Source organism: Microcaecilia unicolor, chromosome 8 (assembly GCF_901765095.1).
Source record: "Microcaecilia unicolor chromosome 8, aMicUni1.1, whole genome shotgun sequence".
Classification (NCBI taxonomy): domain Eukaryota; kingdom Metazoa; phylum Chordata; class Amphibia; order Gymnophiona; family Siphonopidae; genus Microcaecilia; species Microcaecilia unicolor.
Window position 1 is genome coordinate 155,190,969 of NC_044038.1, and position 18,363 is coordinate 155,209,331.

The 18,363-nt window shown below is 42.2% G+C and overlaps 1 protein-coding gene across 1 annotated transcript in view; it reads right to left on the bottom strand.

Annotated features, from left to right (window-relative positions):
* Positions 1 to 4,766: 4,766 nt before the first annotated feature.
* DCTN4 (dynactin subunit 4) overlaps positions 4,767 to 18,363 on the bottom strand; it is a 62,625-nt gene continuing 49,028 nt past the window's right edge. The window contains exons 9-13 of the mRNA XM_030211982.1: positions 15,177 to 15,250; positions 13,697 to 13,751; positions 9,693 to 9,800; positions 8,294 to 8,391; positions 4,767 to 7,323 (exon numbers count right to left, since the gene is read on the bottom strand). Coding sequence (XP_030067842.1) covers positions 7,110 to 7,323; positions 8,294 to 8,391; positions 9,693 to 9,800; positions 13,697 to 13,751; positions 15,177 to 15,250 — 549 coding nt within the window. The 3' untranslated portion in view covers positions 4,767 to 7,109. The remainder of the gene's footprint in view (positions 7,324 to 8,293; positions 8,392 to 9,692; positions 9,801 to 13,696; positions 13,752 to 15,176; positions 15,251 to 18,363) is intronic.

The following is an 18,363-nucleotide window of genomic DNA, read 5'->3' on the forward strand; positions in this document are numbered from 1 at the left end:
CTCTATCCGTCCATACCCAGCAATTCTCTTCTCTCCCCTTCCCCCCTCTACCCATCCATACCCAGCAATTCTGGCCCCTGTCCCCTCTACCCATCCATACCCAGCAATTCTCCTCCCTCCCCTGCCCTCCCGCTCCCATCCATGTCCAGCGATTCTTAGTTGCCCCACCCTCCCCTCCCGCTCCCATCCATCTTTTTGTATTACCTCCGTCGAAGCGCCGCGTTATTTAAAGCCCTGCTGCCCATCTCCAGCTTTGCCCTGCTTGCTTCGTGATGATGTTCGTTCCCTCAGTCCCGCCTTCACGGAAAAAGGAAATGACATCAGAATGACATCAGAAGGCGGGACTAAGGGCACAAACTCATCAGAAGCAAGCAGGGAAGGCTGAAGATGGGCAGCAGGGCTTTAAATAATGCAGCGCTTCGAGGGAGGTAATAGAAACTGATGGATGGGAGTGGGAGGGGAGGGTGGGGGCGAAGGACATCGTTGGACATGTTTGGGAGCAGGAGGGGAGGTAAGCATGGCCTGTGATGGCGCCCTCCTGCCATGCTTACCTCCCGTAACGGAGCCGGCTCGCCCCCAAGAACAATCGGCTCGCAAGAGCTGTCAAAATTTAACAAGCGGCTCTTGCGAGCCGGCTCCAGCACACCACTGGTCAAGGGCCACCAAAACAGACATCAAGTTATGAAAATCAGGTGTTTAACAATCAGATTTACTATTTATAAGTACAATGGAAAAAAAAATTAATTAGGCTGAAACTGGCTGCATATCTCTACTTCAGGAAGCAGGTGAAAGTTTGGCTCTTCAACCAAGCCTTTAATGGAAGAAGTAACTAACTTGTTAGTCTCACTCACACACACACAAGGATTGACTCTGGCTGCACATACTGCAGCAGGATATGTTTATCCACTCCTAGCCTGAGATATTTAACCATCTCTCTGACCTCACATACAACTTTCTTCAAATCAGTCACCTTACTTTCAAATTCTTCCTACTTTCTTACTCATCTATGTTACAACTTTGCCTTATCCTTCACTACCAATTATAATGTTCTATTACATAGTGTGTTTCCATTGCAAGTAGTATACCATGCCATATTTTGTATTGTTACTTGAATATTTTTACTGCTGTAATTGCCTATTGCTCATGTTTGATCTGTTCTTACTGCTCACCACCTTGAGTGAATTCCTTCAAAAAGGCAGTAAATAAATTCTAATAAATAAATAACACCTTTTTTTTTCCCTGTACCTATATCAAAAGAAAAAGATGGCATGTAGGAACTTGCTCCTTTTTGTTTTGAAGAATGCAGTGGTATATTATAAAAATGCACTTGCTTTTTTTTTTTTATTACTACTATTTCACAAATATGTATTGAATAATGAGGTAGAGGCTTTCTTCATGCAGAAATTCTGTCGAGGCAGTCTAACGAGTCCAAGCGGCAGGGAAAAAGGGCCCTGTGCTGGTGGCTGTTTTTCCCCACATACTAGGGCCCTTTTTACCACAGCAGGCAAAAAGACCCCAGGTACACATGGCCATATGGTAAGAAAACTCCCAAAAGCAAATTATTCCAAGGTGTTAAATAAAGTGTAGTTTGTGAGAAATTATAGGAGGGCCTTATGAGACTAGAAGACTGGGCATCCAAATGGCAGATGAAATTCAGTGTGGACAAGTGCAAAATGATGCACATGGTGAACAATAACCCAAATAATAGCTACACAATGCTAGGTTCCACATTAGGAGTCACCACCTAGGAAAAGAAACAAAACATTGAAATCTTTTATTGTGGCAGAGACCAAAACAATCAAACAGACTTTTGGGAATTATTAGGCAAGGAATAAAAACTAGAATCACTCCATAGTGTTGGATCTGAGGATGCCAAGACAGGCACAGACCTCCTTAATATCGATGCACCACCTGTGTCCAGTCCTGCTCCACAAGCCATGGGGACCACTGCTCTCAATGTTGATGAATCAGACTTCCGGGTCCTCTTATGCATTTGAGCGTAAACAGGACAATGTATAGAGAATCATGACTGCACCTCAAGCAGTTTAGAAAGATCATGAGGGTCAGGGACTGACACGGTCTGAGCTCATCAGAAATACTTCTTAAACCCACTGGCAGGTTTCTGGGACATCATGGGGGAAGATAAAATCAAATGGCTTAATAGTGGAGAGAGATGCAAAGGAAAAACATGCTTGCTCAACAAAAAGGTAAGAGGAACTCAGTTGGTAGCCCAGGGCAAAATGGCCATGGACCACAGGAAAAGAAAGCAAAAACAGAGAGCCAAAAATGCTACTAAGTACATGAGGTGAGGAGAGAAGGGCAAAAAAAAAAAAAATACAACAAATCCCAGTCACCCTAAAGTACTCACAGCAGAGCAGAAAGGCACAAAAATAACCGAAAGAGCCAAAAAATCAACTTTTCTCACGCCACAATTAAGAGGCGAGTCCTGTGTGCTATGTGGAGAAAAACAAAAAAGGCTAAAGATTCCACAAGACTCAAACTGGCAGGAAGGCACTTGCACAGTGCAGGCCTACCAAAAGCTTCTTAAAGTAGCATGAACACTGGGTAGCGTCCACATTAGGGATCTGTCGGGGACATCACCAATCTATGCTAATTGATGCTTTGCTTGTCCTCAGAGAATTTAAAATTCCTAACATTATACTTGCAGTTCACAAACCTTTCCTCAGCAGTGTATGTGAAATGGGCTCAGAGTATAATGGGAGGTATTCGTTATCATGGCACCAAGATGCTCCATGACAGAACCCAATAAGGGTTAACGCAACTATCCACTCAACTTGTCCAATTTAGAGTAAAATGGACAGTTAACATTTAAACACAGCAAATTATGTTCCCATCAAAATTCAGTTCAAACAAAATAAAAATCCAAAATAGCCAGCATACAGTAAGAAGTCTAAAGGAAAGCAAACACGTCCTGCAGGAGTAGCCTAGTGGATTTGTGCAATGGACTTTCATCCTGGGGAACTGGGTTTGATTCCCAATGCATCTCCTTGTGACTCTGGGCAAGTCACTTAACCCTCCATTGCCCCAGGTACAAATAAGTACCTATATATACTATGTAAACCGTTTATCAAATCCCATTCCCCTTCCTAACAAACTATTGGGCCCTTTTACTGAGCTGCACTAAAAAGTGGCCTGCGCTATGACTAGCGCGTGGTTTTCCCCACACGCTGAGGCAACTTTTAGTGCAGTGGTAAAACGGCCTTTTTCCATTTCTTTAATAGCCATGTGCTAATTTCCCATTAGCGCATGGCTATTAGCAAGGGAACCCTTACCTATTTACTAGGCGGTAAGGGCTGCCGTACTAACCATGCGATAATCAGTTGGTGTGCGGCAATGTAGTTGTGCTAACCAATTAGTGCTAGGCAGGTCTACTCTCTGCCTCCCCCACCAAAAAAAATCATGCCCTGTTTCCAGAAAACAAAAAATTAAGCAATGACCATCTCAGTATCTCTTGTACAAGGCAAAAAGATGAAGGCTGCATGGGTTCTTGTTTTATTTATTAACAATGAATTCATTACATAAAGTTTAAGCAATAAGGCAAAATTTAACAAGTTAGTAAAGGTAGCCACAACAAGTGGGGAAAAGGCAGCACATTTTTTGTTGTTGGATGGTACAGCTCAATGCACAGATTCCCAGGCCTTTCAGAGGAAAAGTGTGCAACAGGCTGATTAAAATTCATTTTATGAACATTCCTGCCTTTCACAAATCAAGTATGGAATTCATGCTAACTTTGTACTTCTAAAGTTCAGGGGTCTTCTTACAAAGTTAATGCATTCACCCTTTTCAAGGCTTAAAGGACAACATTTTTAAAAACTTTAATATTCTTCTACATCTAAATGAATAAATTATAATTCTTTAATAAACTTCAGTGGCATCTTTCATGCATGAAATACAGTCAGCACCTATAAACAATGCATGTAGTTGTCACATTAACCTACCTCCATACAGAAAGGTAAAGGTCAAAGTTGTAGCCGATATCTATTACTAGGCTTAATATTGTTGAAAATGACTGAAGTTCAAAATACCCACATACCATCTCTAAGAACTTGAGTGTAACTATGGGCCAAGCCATCTCCAGGCATTTATACAGAAAATCACCCCACAATGTTGCTGGACTGGCTTGTGCTCTGCACATCACTCCCATAGGCAATACGAAGTAAAAACATGAGGAATGGTGAAGGTTTAAAATATACTTTTTAAAAAACTGGGTTCCATTTCAATGGGATAGGCCCATTTTTTATCAATTTATTTATTTTTTAAAGGTGCTTCAGCTTAAAGAGAGAGATATGGGTCACAATCAGTTGTGTGATTAATTAATGCTCACTATGCACGGCATTGAAAGTGTAAGTTGGCTTCTCCTTGACATCAGGTAGTTGTTAATTTGGTCATACTGTCAGGGAAAGTAAGCTCATGTTCTGAGGTTATCCAAATCATTTTCACAACTAGCTTTTTTGGTCCAATGAGGGATAAACTGGAGAACCAACAGGTTAAGAATTCTGAACCAAGCTCAATGGGCCAGATATTCGAAGCACAACAGCTGTTGCTGTACCTCTCAGTATTCAGAGGGCTTATCCAGATACAGAAACTGAAGTCTTACGGACCCACCTTGGAACAATCCAGATAGTGCCAGTGGAGCGTAGACATTCTGCCTAACTGTGCAGATAGAGATATTCCACAGTTATCTGCATAGCTTTGTGGATACAGTTAGGCCAGCAAAAAGGCTGTCCTAATTTAACTTGCTAAACTTTCTGGATGCTGGCTGAACATTCACTGCTATTCATAGAGCTAGTGGTGGTCAGCACTGTCTACATATGTTCAGTGCCGCTTGCTGTCTGGATAGTGGCATTGAATACACGGAAGAGATTTAAATGCCGACTGTGACATCTGAATATTGACCCGAATATGTTCATATCTTGTTATGTAGCTCTAAAGTATATATAGGGGCTCATTTATAAAGCACTTAGATTTCAAAGTTCCATAAAGTGCTTTGAAAATGCACCTCATAATGTCCTGGATCTTACAGGACAAGCGACAATACCATTATGTAACACTTATCTCTTGGATGTTTACGGAGAGATGAAGCGATTAAAAACTTCTTCTTTGCTCTGTCTCAGTCCAGGCTTTGTACAGCTCCCTTCTCATAAGCTACAAAAGTGCTAATCTGGTTATCCTAAACAGCACTTTTCCAATACCAGAAAGAACATTGTCACAAGAACCTCTAACTACAAGATTTCAAGCGAACAGTAAGTTGAAGCCAACTTTGGTATTTTATTTTGGTTACGGAAGAAAACATGACCAGACAGAAGCAAACCCCATGTTCTAGTTTTAATACTTTACATTTAAGAATAAATATTGATTCTATTTCTAACTCATGCGCTGTGTGACCTACATGAAGTTGTAAACATACCACAGTTGTCTCTGCTTTGATTTCTCCCACCTGCTCCAGTGAAAAAAGTGTAACTTCCTCCCTATTATAGGAGGCAAAAGATTTCCTGCGGAATGAAAAAGTCTGAAAACGGATAAATAAAAAGACCACCTCTCTAACGTCATGGGATGAACATAATGCACCCCATTTTCATAAGCTGGCATTTCATCTGTTCTTGCTTGCTTTTGGGCACAGTTTCCCCCTCCCACACACACACACTTATTTGTTCAGATAATAAACTCTCATCCTGCATCTACATCCTTAAGTAATCACCCAAGTGATTATTAGTGTTATTAGTATAAGAGAAATTATTTCACTTCTTCCAGCAGATGGCTGCCCTTCTCAGCATTCCAAAGATCAGCTTTATTTAACTTGTACTCTACAAAGTCCCTCCCTCCCTAGACTCGTAAGTTTTGACACAAGAAAACTATTTATGTCAAGTGCTTTTGCCACAGATACACTCAACTAAATTTAATAACAAGTCTAAAAAAAATCTAATTACTATGGTACAGACAGAGAATGTTACATAATGCAAAAATTCAGTCAGGTTCTGCTGTGCTACTGATGCTCATTCCATGAAAAGCATTTTTTTCTGTAAGTCATACACAAGCGTGTCGTGCGTTCTCTACAATCTGGCTGTGTCCTGTTCTCTGCTGTTACATTCAGACTCTATGGAATTTATGCCTGGGTTAAATATACAGCAAGTGCTCAGCCATATGTCTTTTTGGCAGGATCTCCTTTCTTCAGATGACCACATCACTTCCTAAACTCTATTTTGAGATCATTGCTAATGCCATTAATTGAATTTGGCCCTACTTTAATCCTTGTTTTGTGTGCTGAAACAAGTCACCAAACTTCCTTTTGTTTTGTAATATTTACTAACTGAATTTATTTCAAACAGAATGCACCTATATCAACTAGCATAAACAAACAGTCTTTGAAAGATGTTTTGAGAGTGTGTTTTCCTTCTTGACCACAGTTTAAAAAAAACAAGTCCCAAAGAAATACTGTATTCTGGTTTCTGTATGAGGGCAAATGTAGATAAGCCAGTTCTCTCATGAACAGGAAGAGCCCACCCACCTGCAGACAGAATGGTTGAATATAACTGGTCAAGAGAGAGTCAAAGCTGCTGGCAGTATTTGGTGCTTACAATCACAAGAAAGGGGAGCAAGGATGAAAACAAGTACTTGAGCACTGCTACTTTAATTTGCACGGTGCACGTGTACGTGGCTGTTATTTTAATAAGACCAAAGCACTCAAACTCAGGCTATCACTTGGTTAACAGATGCTAGTGATTACTGAATAAGCATAAACAGTACATTTTTAATGCCTGTGGAGATAAACATGGCCTCAGGCTGGCTAATACAGATTAAGCTGTTTATGGAGCCTGTCTATTCGCACAACATGAATCACAGGATCTGAGGAATCAGTGTGAGGCATGGCAAAATAAAAGATGTTTACCATTTAGCTCAAGTACTCCACAGCCTGGTACATTCTCCAAGCATCATCAACACCTCAGCCCTCACTGGAGGGGCCACTATTCATGTGTAGCGTTAGGTAAAGGTATATGAAGCAGCATCTTCAGAATCTCAGCGCTTGCCATTCTCTTGGTGAGAGCTTATCTAAACGCTGCCACCATCTTCTACAATGAATTCTGGATCCCTCATAGGACCAGCGGGCCCAGACTGAGCTCCACATGGTGAGTAAGCCATATCACTTCAGAGCTGGCATCACCTTCCTCGATGGAACGGATGGAAGTAGCCAGGTTCTTAAACTCATGCTTAAGCTTGAAGCTCACTTTAATCTCCCCCTCTTCAAGTTGCGGGATCACCTTGATAAAAAATCCCACTTTGTTGGCTTTTCTGAACGCCACAATACTACACAAAAACAAGAAAAGCAAGGCAATGAAGATTACATACCCATCTCTACAAAACTGCAAAGAAAGACGAAGACAAACCTTTCTAGACCAATTATTTAACCACTACAATCAATGCAAAATGGATAGAGAAAAGAAATTGAACTCTTTAAATCACACTAGGCACATAAATACAGAAGCAGATACTGGACTTTGTAAGACTCAAAGATCAAGAACGCAAATATAGTTCTCAGACTACATGAGGAAGAAGGGAATGTTTAATGAATAATGAAATGAGAACCAACAAGGCCGGCTTAACCATTGGATCAATGAGCATTGGCTCAGAGTGCCAGCAATAAAGGAACCAAAATCCCCAAATCCCATGTCACCATCAGTGCCTCAACTGGTCCAATGTCTAAAGCCTTCTCTTCCCCACCCCCAGATCTAGCATCTCTCCCTTGGTCCAATGTCTCTCCCCTTCTCTTCCTCCCCCTTCACCATGTTCCAGCATTGCTTGCTCTCCTCCCCCCATCCATAGTCCTGTAAACTTTACATGGGTTGCCGGCAGGAGAAGCATGAAGACAGGTTGCCTTCAGACAGCCCCCGGGTGTTCCCTCTGCCTTGACCTTCCTCCTCTGATACAATTTCCTGTGGACAGGATGCAGAAGACAATTGGTCAAAGGCAATTTCTCTTTATACTGCTGCTGCCAGAACTCACAAAGTTTTATAGGACTGTGGCGTGGGGGGAGGGGAGAAGGAAAGGAGATAGTGAACCACAAAAAGCAAGTTGCCAATGGAAGGGGAATGCCACTGCTGAGTTGATAGTTTGGATCTTAGATTTAATTCATGCCTTTTCAGCAGTAGTACAAGTAGTAAGGATTTCCTTATCTCTAGAGGGCTCACAATCTGAGTTGTACCCGAGGCAGTCAAGGGTTATATGACTTGCCGCGGACTACAAGAAATGTGAAATTCATCAAATGGGTTCCACTTACTCTGGGTCATCCTGAAAATCCTGTGGTTCTGCCAGCTCATCATATTCTGCAGCTGCGTCTTTACCAGCCAGGACTAGCTCTTTGGAAGGGACCATAACCTGAAATATCACACAATACAGAGCAGAAGAATGTTAAAATTTGTTTTGCTAACAGACACAGAAATACTATATTACCCACTTGACTTAAAAGGATGATCCAACTTGTCTTCTAAATTTTGCTTCCCCCCTGCAGATGTTAACTTTGCCATTACTCCCTGTATGTGGCATTAATACTGTTGCTCTGTTGATTGGCCAGCAGATGGCACTATTAGATAACTCACAATAATTCTCCAGTCCCACCAATGCAACCATTAGCACGTGCTTTACTGGCAAGGGTCATGTATTCGATATACCATGGTTTACATGTGATTGCAGATGCATCATCAGATGAATCACATCTGCACATTGAATTATTAAAAAAAAAAAAAAAAAAAAAGACTACATATAATGTGCTTAGTATTAGCCAGTAGTTTATCCAATTTTGCAACAAAGATGAATTAGAAATATAAAACCAGAAATTCTTTAACATGTCAATTTGCTTGTTCCTTGTCCGTGTTGAATCCTGTGTTCCAGGTCTCCTCTTTAAAAAATAAAGGCACCTATTTTTAGGCATCAAGAAGGTGCCTATTTGAAGCCTCTTCTATAAATAAAGTAGGGGCCGACATTCCTTTATAAAATAGCACAGCAGGACAAATAGGCACCTCTATTTTAGGGGTGACCACATAAGAATAGCCATACTGGGTCAGACCAATGGTCTATCACACCCAGTATCCTGCATCCAGCAGTGACCAATTCAGGTTACAAGTACCTGACAGAAACCCAAATAGTAGCAAGATTCTTGCTACTGATCCCAGGGACAAGCAGTGGCTTTCTTCATGTCTATCTCAATAGCAGACTATGGACTTTTCCTCCAGGAACTTGTCCAAACCTTTTTTAAACCCAAATACACTAACTGCTGATACCACATCCTCTGGCAATGAGTTCCAGGGCTTAACTATTTGTATGCCAGTCAAAGAGCTGATGTAATGCTTGAGCCTAGACTGCTAAAAAGCAAGTATAAATAATAGCATTCTGTCATTAGCTTAGCTTGAGTTAACTTCAGCAGGGCCCATTTTATCCCCTAAGTTATGGGATAATACAACTTCATTTTAAAGTGTCAGTGTTTCCAAGGTTTCCAAAAGTGTGCATGTGGTTTATGTTGATGCAGGACAGACTGTTTAGAAATCCGTTATCAAGTGAAATCTAAGGCATTATTTAGGAGTATACCAAGCACTACTCAGTCCTATAATGCCTAGTGCCCCCCCCCCCCCCCCCCCACCACCAAAAAAAAAAACCTGCAGGTCTGACTATGCCCCTGGTACCTTGGCAGTGCTGTTGATATCATCAGGGTCATTTTCCTCACACGGGCTCAGTGTCACATGAGTGATGCTCTCCACAGGGTTGGTCAGAGTCAGAAGGACCTGACTTTCCTGAAAAAGGATAAAAAGCAAATTGAGGGTTTTATTTAACAGCTTCCAACATGGACTCTGGCGTAGTATCATAAAATTAAAAATAATGGATCAAGTCACTGATATTTATGTAATGAAAATGTTCGCCTGTGTGTGGCATTTGAAACCTCAAACTAGTCCAGTGGTTCCCAAACCTGGTCCTGGAGGCCCCCCAGCCAGTCAGGTTTTCAGGATACCCACAATGAATATTCATGAGAGAGATTTGCATATAGTGGAGGTAGTGCATGCAAATCTCTCATGAATATTCATTGTGGGTATCCTGAAAACCTGACTGGCTGGGGGGCCTCCAGGACCAGGTTTGGGAACCACTGGACTAGTCTATACTCTCACAATTGTAAGATTATTCATGAACAAAAAGTGACAGAAATCAGAGCTTTCCATGGGCTTTATTAAATACAGAGTTTATTCCATTGATAGAGAATAATGCAGAGTTCTTGTAGAACTAGTCTATATGAAAAAATAGTACATACTCCCATCAAAATATCTTTAACCACCACATGAAGAAAAGGAGTGGCCTGGATATAGCTTCCTTTCCTATTTTTCTTTAGCAGTTCTTTTTTTTTTAAGCTCCTCCTTTATTGAGTATTGGAATCCACATTTATTGTGGACTCGAGCTGAATCGTATTTCATTTCCTTTTCTATTTACTGTCCTATGCATAGTTTACCTTTCTTTTGAATTGCTTTTCTGTACTTTTCGTTGCTCAGGCAACGAGAAATATAAGAGGTTGTTTTAAAATGGAGTACATGATGCATGTATACATGTGTGAATGTAATATGTGAAATGCATATCTTATTGGTATACCTATTTTAAAAATCACCCTTTAGGAATCCAGACTAAAGATCACCACCAGGAAATTTTTCATGGAATGGACTCCAAAAGGAAGTGGGAAACAAACAGTAAACAGATTTCAAAAAGGCATAGGATAAACACAAAAGTTCCTCTTAAGGATGGCATCAAAGCAATGGGATAAACGGCACAGAAAAGCAGTTCTGCTCAAAACAATACTAAAATAATTGTACTGTGCTTCCAAGTGCTGAGCAGCCTGGGTGGGTCATTTTGGCCTTTATCTACCATCACTTACGAAGTTTAACCATTATTATACCGTTTTCCAAAAACTTTAGATTGCAGGGCAATGCCATCACTTCTCCTGCATTGTGTTCCATGATCACATCCATGATCACCTACCCACACCCATCGTGTTAAGACTATCAATGAAATGCTTTGATGTTTCACTCATATATACTGTCATCTTCCAAATTTGCTTATTTCCGATCTGACGAAGAAGGGCAACCTTCGAAACCTAATCAAGAAATGTATTAAGTTATGTCCAATAAAAAAAGGTATCATCTTATTTTCTTTTCCATGTTTTATTTTGATTTCTATTGATTACTTTCCACTGCAAATTTCTCTTGTAAATCGGAGAAGGAAATCATACTCCCATCCTGCAGCAGTAGTTCCATTTTCTTTAACCCCTTCCTTCCTCCAGATATTAAAACACCTGAATCCCTCTCTCCATCGAGAAAGGCTGGAATCCTCACTATTGCAACTGGAGGGGGAAATCTTTCCAAAGGTCTTAATGCATTGCATCTCATATAGGTCCCAGAGTTGAAGCATATGTTTAAGCACACACATTTTGCTCTCCGGGGAATGCTTTAATTCTAGCTCTTCAATTATTGGCCTGAAGGTAACTGCAAATGATCCAAAATTAGGCAAGGAAGAGGGTAATAAACACCACTGCAGGATTTCAAGTTCGTTTTCAAAGGGAAATTTCTAATGGGGGTTTCCCTTTGAAAATGTGGCTACCACACAGAACTGGGGGGAGGGGGAAGTGCTTCAATACATTTGCCCCTCTGCAGAATCAGACAAAAAGTATGCACTGGAAGTGATGTATGCTAATTATGAGAAATCTTACTCTTTGGGATGCCAAAGGGTGAACAGTAAAGAGGACACTGAAAACCTAGAGTTGTACTAGTTAAGATCACTGCCTGTTTGTGAACAGAAATTCAGAGAGTGTCCAGGACCTCTGAAAGAAACCAGGTACCACCCAGGGTCTTTGATAGGTGACTGGGATTTAGCATCATCTTATTTCAGCAGGTTTCATTTGTATCAGCTCGTGAGATCTCTAAGATGTTACACCTAATCTGTTTGATATATCTTCTCTTCAAGTGGGGTGTTTGGAACAATACAGAACCTCATCTTTTATATTATGGGACCTACATTAAGGAACAAATTACCACCAACACTGAGAATGGTTAGATCTTTGAATCAATTTAAAAGAACGCTAAAAACATCTTTTTCCAGTGTGCCTTCTCTTACTGGTGAGATGCTGAATGAGAAGAATGTGTTACTAAGGTTTGTAATTTTAGGTTTAAAAAGTGTAAAAGAGGAGAACAGACATTTGTTATGTTTGATTAATATATTTTTATGTAATGAATTTGTATGTTATTTTGTAAACTGCTTGGAATGGTAGATTGTTTAGTACTGAGGTTTATGTAATAAATAAATAAAATAATCTTCACCCCACCTACTTTTTTTTAGTATAGATGAAAAAACGTTATGTGCTTTGTGTCTCGGGGAAGCAAAATGCATTTTTGTTTAGGACAGCCCAAGCTCTGCCCCCAACTCAATCTCCCCTTCCCTACCATCCCAAAACCCATCCCCTGGCATCCAGCATCTCTCTTCTTCCCCAACTCTTAACCCCCCCCCCCCCCCCCCACCAAATAAAAAACCTCAGTGTCGAGCATTTTTCTCCTTCCTTCACTACCCCACTTCCCACATCCTCAGAATCTCTCTCCTTCCCCCCCCCCCCCCCCCCCCCCCCGTGTCCAGCATTTTTCTCCTTCCTTCACCCCCCCCCCCCCCCACCTTCTCAGAATCTCTCTCCCCCCCCCCCTTTTCCGGTGTCCAGCATTTTTCTATTTCTTTCCCATCCCCTCCTCAGTATCTTTCTCCTCCCCCCTCCGTAGTCTCCAACATCTTTCCACTTCCTCCCTCCTCCCCTTGGATTTCCTTACCTCTCTCTCCCAGGATGGGTGATGCTATAATCTGCATAACAAATAACAAAACAGGCATCATGGATGGTCAGCATGGGGCCTCAGGCACTTGTGTGTTCTCAAGACCTGCTGGCTTTGTTTGAATTCCTGCTCTGGCTGGCCAGCTGCTTTGCCTGTTTTGTTATGAAGATTGTAGCACTGCTACCGGGAGGGGGAAATTAAACACCTCAAGGGAGAGGATGGAGGAAGAAGAAAGATTCTGGAGACCACAGGGGGAAGAAGGGGAGAAAAGAAAGAGAAATACTGGACACCATAAGGAGAGGGAGGAAAGGAAAATCGGGGGGGGGGGGGGGGGGATGCCATGGCACCTGCAGCCAGTGGCATAGGAAGGGGGGGGGGGGGCGGTGGGACGGTCCACCCCGGGTGCACGCGCTGGGGAGGGGGGGGGGGGGGGTGTCGGCTCGCTGGATCCCTGCTCTTTCTGCCCCGGAACAGGTTACTTCCTGTTCCGGGGCAGAGAAAGCAGGGAAGCAGCAGAGCCGACGCAGCTCCCAGTGACGTGCACTGGGGGCGGATCGGCCCTCCCGCCTGCCCCCCGCTGAAAGGTAGGGTGCGTTTCGGGGGGGGGGGGGGAGCGCTCCGGAGGGGGGGCGCCGTGCCCTGCACCCAGGTGTCAGGCACCTTTCGCTACGGCACTGCCTGCAGCTTCCCAGTTCTGATGTCTAGGTCTGCAGCTGTAGGGGAGGAGGGAGAAAGGAAGAATAATTAACTCAATGCTTTATGCTGATTATCATCCCCATATTCCACTATTAGTGCAGTCTTCTGTGACTGCCCGAATACTGAACTGGAAAACATGCACTCACCTTCATGTGGCGCAGGTTAGGGATGGACATGATCCTCACTTCTGGGATATAATTCCTATATATTCAAGAAAAGAAAGGAGCACACGAGATCCATTGTGAGGTTTTCTAAACAGCTGTACCCTATAAGGAGTGAACTGAAGCTCTGAGTCTGACGTTTTAGTCCCACTAATGTCACTGATTCACTAAGACAAAGTAGATTCATAGGCACCAATATTTCAACATAATTAGGGACGGCAAAGACAATACAAATCACCCCTCCCTGGACACAAAGAAGGAACATGATCAATATCAAGGGTGTTCAGCGCCCACAGAGCAGATTTATTTCCTTCTGTGCTTCAGCCTGTTGGAATTAGGTTCTGGTTTCAGAGCAGTAATTTGCTCATATTATTCTAAGAAGACAGATTATAGCACAGAAATTGTTTTGGCGACTTTATCAGACATAGATTTTAGAAACACCCATGTCCTGCCTATGGCCATGCCCCCTTTTCAACTATTTGACTTAGAATTTCAGCGCACCACATTACAGAATTTGCTTAGCGAGTTATGTGCGTAAATCTTAATTAACGTCAATTAATTGGATGTTAAGCAATTATCAGCACTAACAGTACTGATTAGCTAGTTAATCAATTAAGTTATGCTTACTGTTATAGAATACACTTTGATTTCCATGTGGAAATTAGGCCACCATATATCCCGGAGAATATCCCCAATATATAAGGGAAGGGAAAAATCCTAGAAAGCCTCAAAATCCACATTAAAACGGGATCCTCTCCCAACGTCTGAGATTTCAGCCAGGCCCTCACCTAGGAAATGAGATGTCAAGTCTGCGAGAAACTCATAAGAACATAATAGCCATACTGATCAGACCGAAGGTCCATCTAGCTCACTATCCTGCTTCCAACAGTGGCCAAACCGTACTATTCCAGATGCTGGTGGAACCATGAGAACGACATTGAATATTAAGAAAGGGATAAAGAGGACTTACACATAGTAATGAAGCAGCTATGACATACTTGATTGCAAGACAAGGCTGACCTAAGCGTCTGTACAATGGGTGCATATTTGGCATTTCCAGAAAGAATCAAGAATCTAGAGTTACCATTTTTATTTGTTTGATTTTTTTTTTTTTAAATAGAATCTGGTTAGTTTTGTTCCCTGAAGCTGACAAATAAACTTTCTGCTGGAAAGGTTCCAAATGTCCCCATGTTTAGTTGGATCAAATTGGAAGATCTTAATCTACAGCAGAAGTAAAGCTACCATGGGCTAAAACACATACGTAGATTAACTGAAGTTCCTTCCAAGAAATTAAATTTATTGCCTGCATTCCATCTCTACTTACGCATGAATGGTACACTGAAAACAAACAAGAAGGCAGCCAGGACTAGATGTCCTACACTTTTTTTTTTTTACAATGGTGTCGTTAAAAAAGGCAAACAGGACAATTTAATCTAGACTGTGATCAACATCCCAGAATACTTACACTGCAACCAGCTGTATTTTGAATTTGATGGATGTTGGATTGAATTCAGGTTTACTCAAATTATGTTCACATTTCTGAAAAAAAAAAAAATTAAAGTCACACATTCAAAAAACCCCATTTTGGACTAGATTCTATATATGACGCCCAAACAAATCTGTTGCCAAAACAAAATACCCCTAGGCGTACTTTATAGAATATGCCTAAAACTTGGTGTAAATGCAGATGCCTAAATTAGGAGTGGACTGGGTTTATCCTATAACAATGTGCATAGATTTTAGGAATGCCCACGACCTGCCCATTCCGCACCCATGGCCATGTCCCCTTTTCAACTACGCGACGTAGAATTTACACGCATCACGTTATAGAATATACTTTGACAGGTGTGTGTATGAATTCTAATTAATGCTAAATAGTGTCAATATTGCTTAATTGGCAATTATTGGTGCTGATTGGCTTAACTAAATTGCACATGCAAATCCAGAATACGACACATTTGCACGCACAACTTCGTCGTGCTATATAGAATCTGGGAGTCATGTGAAAGTTGGCATGTACTTCAGGCATCTTTTGTCAATACTAGGTTTCTATTTGAATTTTAGACTTATTACTCACCTTTTCCAAAATTGTTTATTAAAATGCCATGACGGAACATTGTAAGCCACATTGAGCCTGCAAATAGGTGGGAAAATGTGGGATACAAATGCAACAAATAAAAAAAATAAAAAAAAAGATTTGCTATACCGTCTAGGTTTTCCAAGATCATAGCAGTTTACCAAAAAACATAAAACACATCATAGTAAAAAAACAAACTCCATTTAAAATAGAACAGCCCTAAACCACTCACATGTATATCCTAACAGCATACAAAAGACAAAAAAATAAATAAAAATCATGCAATCATAGATAAGCCCTTCACTCCCCTATTCCAGGCAAACCAAATGCTTGAGTTAAAAAAAAGGGCCTTTATTATTTTAAAGTTATGTGAAGATTCTTCCATTCAAACTTTAACAAGAAATATATTCCTTAGAGCGGGTACCACCCAGAAAAAAAAGCCACTCTCTCAGGTGCTGTGCAAGTGAAGGAATTGCCATCCTGTGGCCCATTAAAGAAAGTTCTACCAGGCACATATGGATCCCAAGTAAGGAGGCATATTTTGATAATAGGCTTTGTAAGCCAATATTAATCATTTAAAACCTATCCAATAATGAATAGGAAACCAATGATAATATAAAAATAAGTGCATCATGATTAAACTTACAAATACTGCCTGGAAGCTGAAACACTGCAATCTGAAGTCTGGAGCAACACATCAAACAGCAATGGGGACAGCAGAGATCCCCTGTGAGACCCCAGAAACCAGGGTCCAACCGGCTGATAGATTGCCTGCTTTATGCACTTTATAACTTCGCATGGCAAGAAAACCATTGAACCAACTCAGAGCGTTCTGAGTTGGTTCAATGGTGTCAATAGTAAGACTGAATATGGGAGATGAGCACAGGAGGTCCGATACATCTTCTGCCCAAAAGAATCCAGGGTTCTAGCTTCTCTGGCTCTTGTGCATGGATTCCACCAACAGGGAATGATGACGCAATTGAGGCTTGTCAAACCCTGGGGAACTCTAGATCCAATATATGGTGTCTATCTGCTTGGGCAGGACAGGCACTGACAGAGGGGACTCCCAGTTCTTCACCTGAACATCTTTCAGGATCCGATGAAGACGGAGTGTCATGGCCTCTCTAGCAGGCGATTCAAAGTCCAGGATCTCGAACATCTCAGCCCTGGGCTCATCCTCCATCGCCAAACAAATGGGAAAAGCAGCCGTCATTTTCTGCACAAACCTGGGAAGGAAAGGAATGCTAGTGGAGCCTTCCTTCTTTCCTCTTTAGGGGAGGGGTCAGATGGGATGCCATAGGACTCCTACTCCAAGAAGCACCATGGATCCTCATCAGACTCCCATGAACACTCACCTGTGTCAGCGAAAAACTCCTCATGGGAGGGCCGAGACTGAGCCTGCCTCGAAACAGAGGAGCCATATCCTCGAGAAGGGCATCAAGGAGTGGGTTACAACCTCGGCTCCGATAATGCTTCCTCCACCGACACTGAAGTGTCCACATGGGAGGCACGCGACACTGGCGTCAAAACCCTCACCGCAGGCTGAGCACCTTGTGGGGCAGCAGGAAGTGGCACAGATGGTGCAAGCACCTCAGATGTCAATGCACACTGCTGTAAAAACCCTGCCAAGAGCTCAGGGAGAATACCCAGATTCATTCATCAAGAGGGGTCATCAGGAAAGGCTAGGGTGCCAGTTCAGAGACAGACTGTTGAACTGTCGGGATGAAGATGGGGGCCTGGTCCTGGCTGCGTGGAGACCAGCATGTCGACACCTCTTGTGGGGGAGGGGGGTCTTCCCGATACCGACTCTTCTCGGGAACCAAATCCCTTGGTGCCCCAGAGCGCCCTGCACCATATGTAGAGGAGGATCGATGCCAGTCATCGATGCTCCTTGGTGCCAAAGAGGAAGACTTTGAATCCCCAAGTCGCCTTGGTGTCTGGTCCAATTGTGACCTTTCCCGATGCCCGTGCACAGTAGCCGGCGTCGAGGCAGGTGGAGACCCACTCGATGTGTGTCCACTCCCAGTATATGAAACAGTCCTCTTAGCCATACATACCGATGCTGATACAACTCTCGACATCAATGTCGACACCGATACCAATGCCAAGATTTCGGACCGGGCACCAAAAATCTTTTCCCTTTGAACCTCTCTGGCTAGCTGGGTTCTTTTCTTCATATGAAGGCAAAGAACATGGTTGGAAGGGGTATGTTCAGGCCCTAAATACTGAAGACACTAATAAGGAGTGTCTTTGCTAGAGATGGTCCTATTGCACAGGCTACAGCGCTTAAAGTCACTGGGAACCTTTGATGACATGGAAGGGAAACATCTATGGCTAAATCAAATGGCTCAATGGTAACTAAAAAAGGGGCATGTACCAGAAAAATCAAGGGAGAAATACCCAAACGGAGCTCAAGCCTGAGAAGGCCTACTGAGTATGCCAAAAATAAAGGAAATCTATAAGTGGGGGAAAATAAAGTAAAACATATTCAGGAAGGAAGAGAAACCTTCCCAAAGAAAAGAGAACAAAAAAAAAAAAGTCAAGGTAGAAACCCCCGAAGGGAAGGCACAAAAAT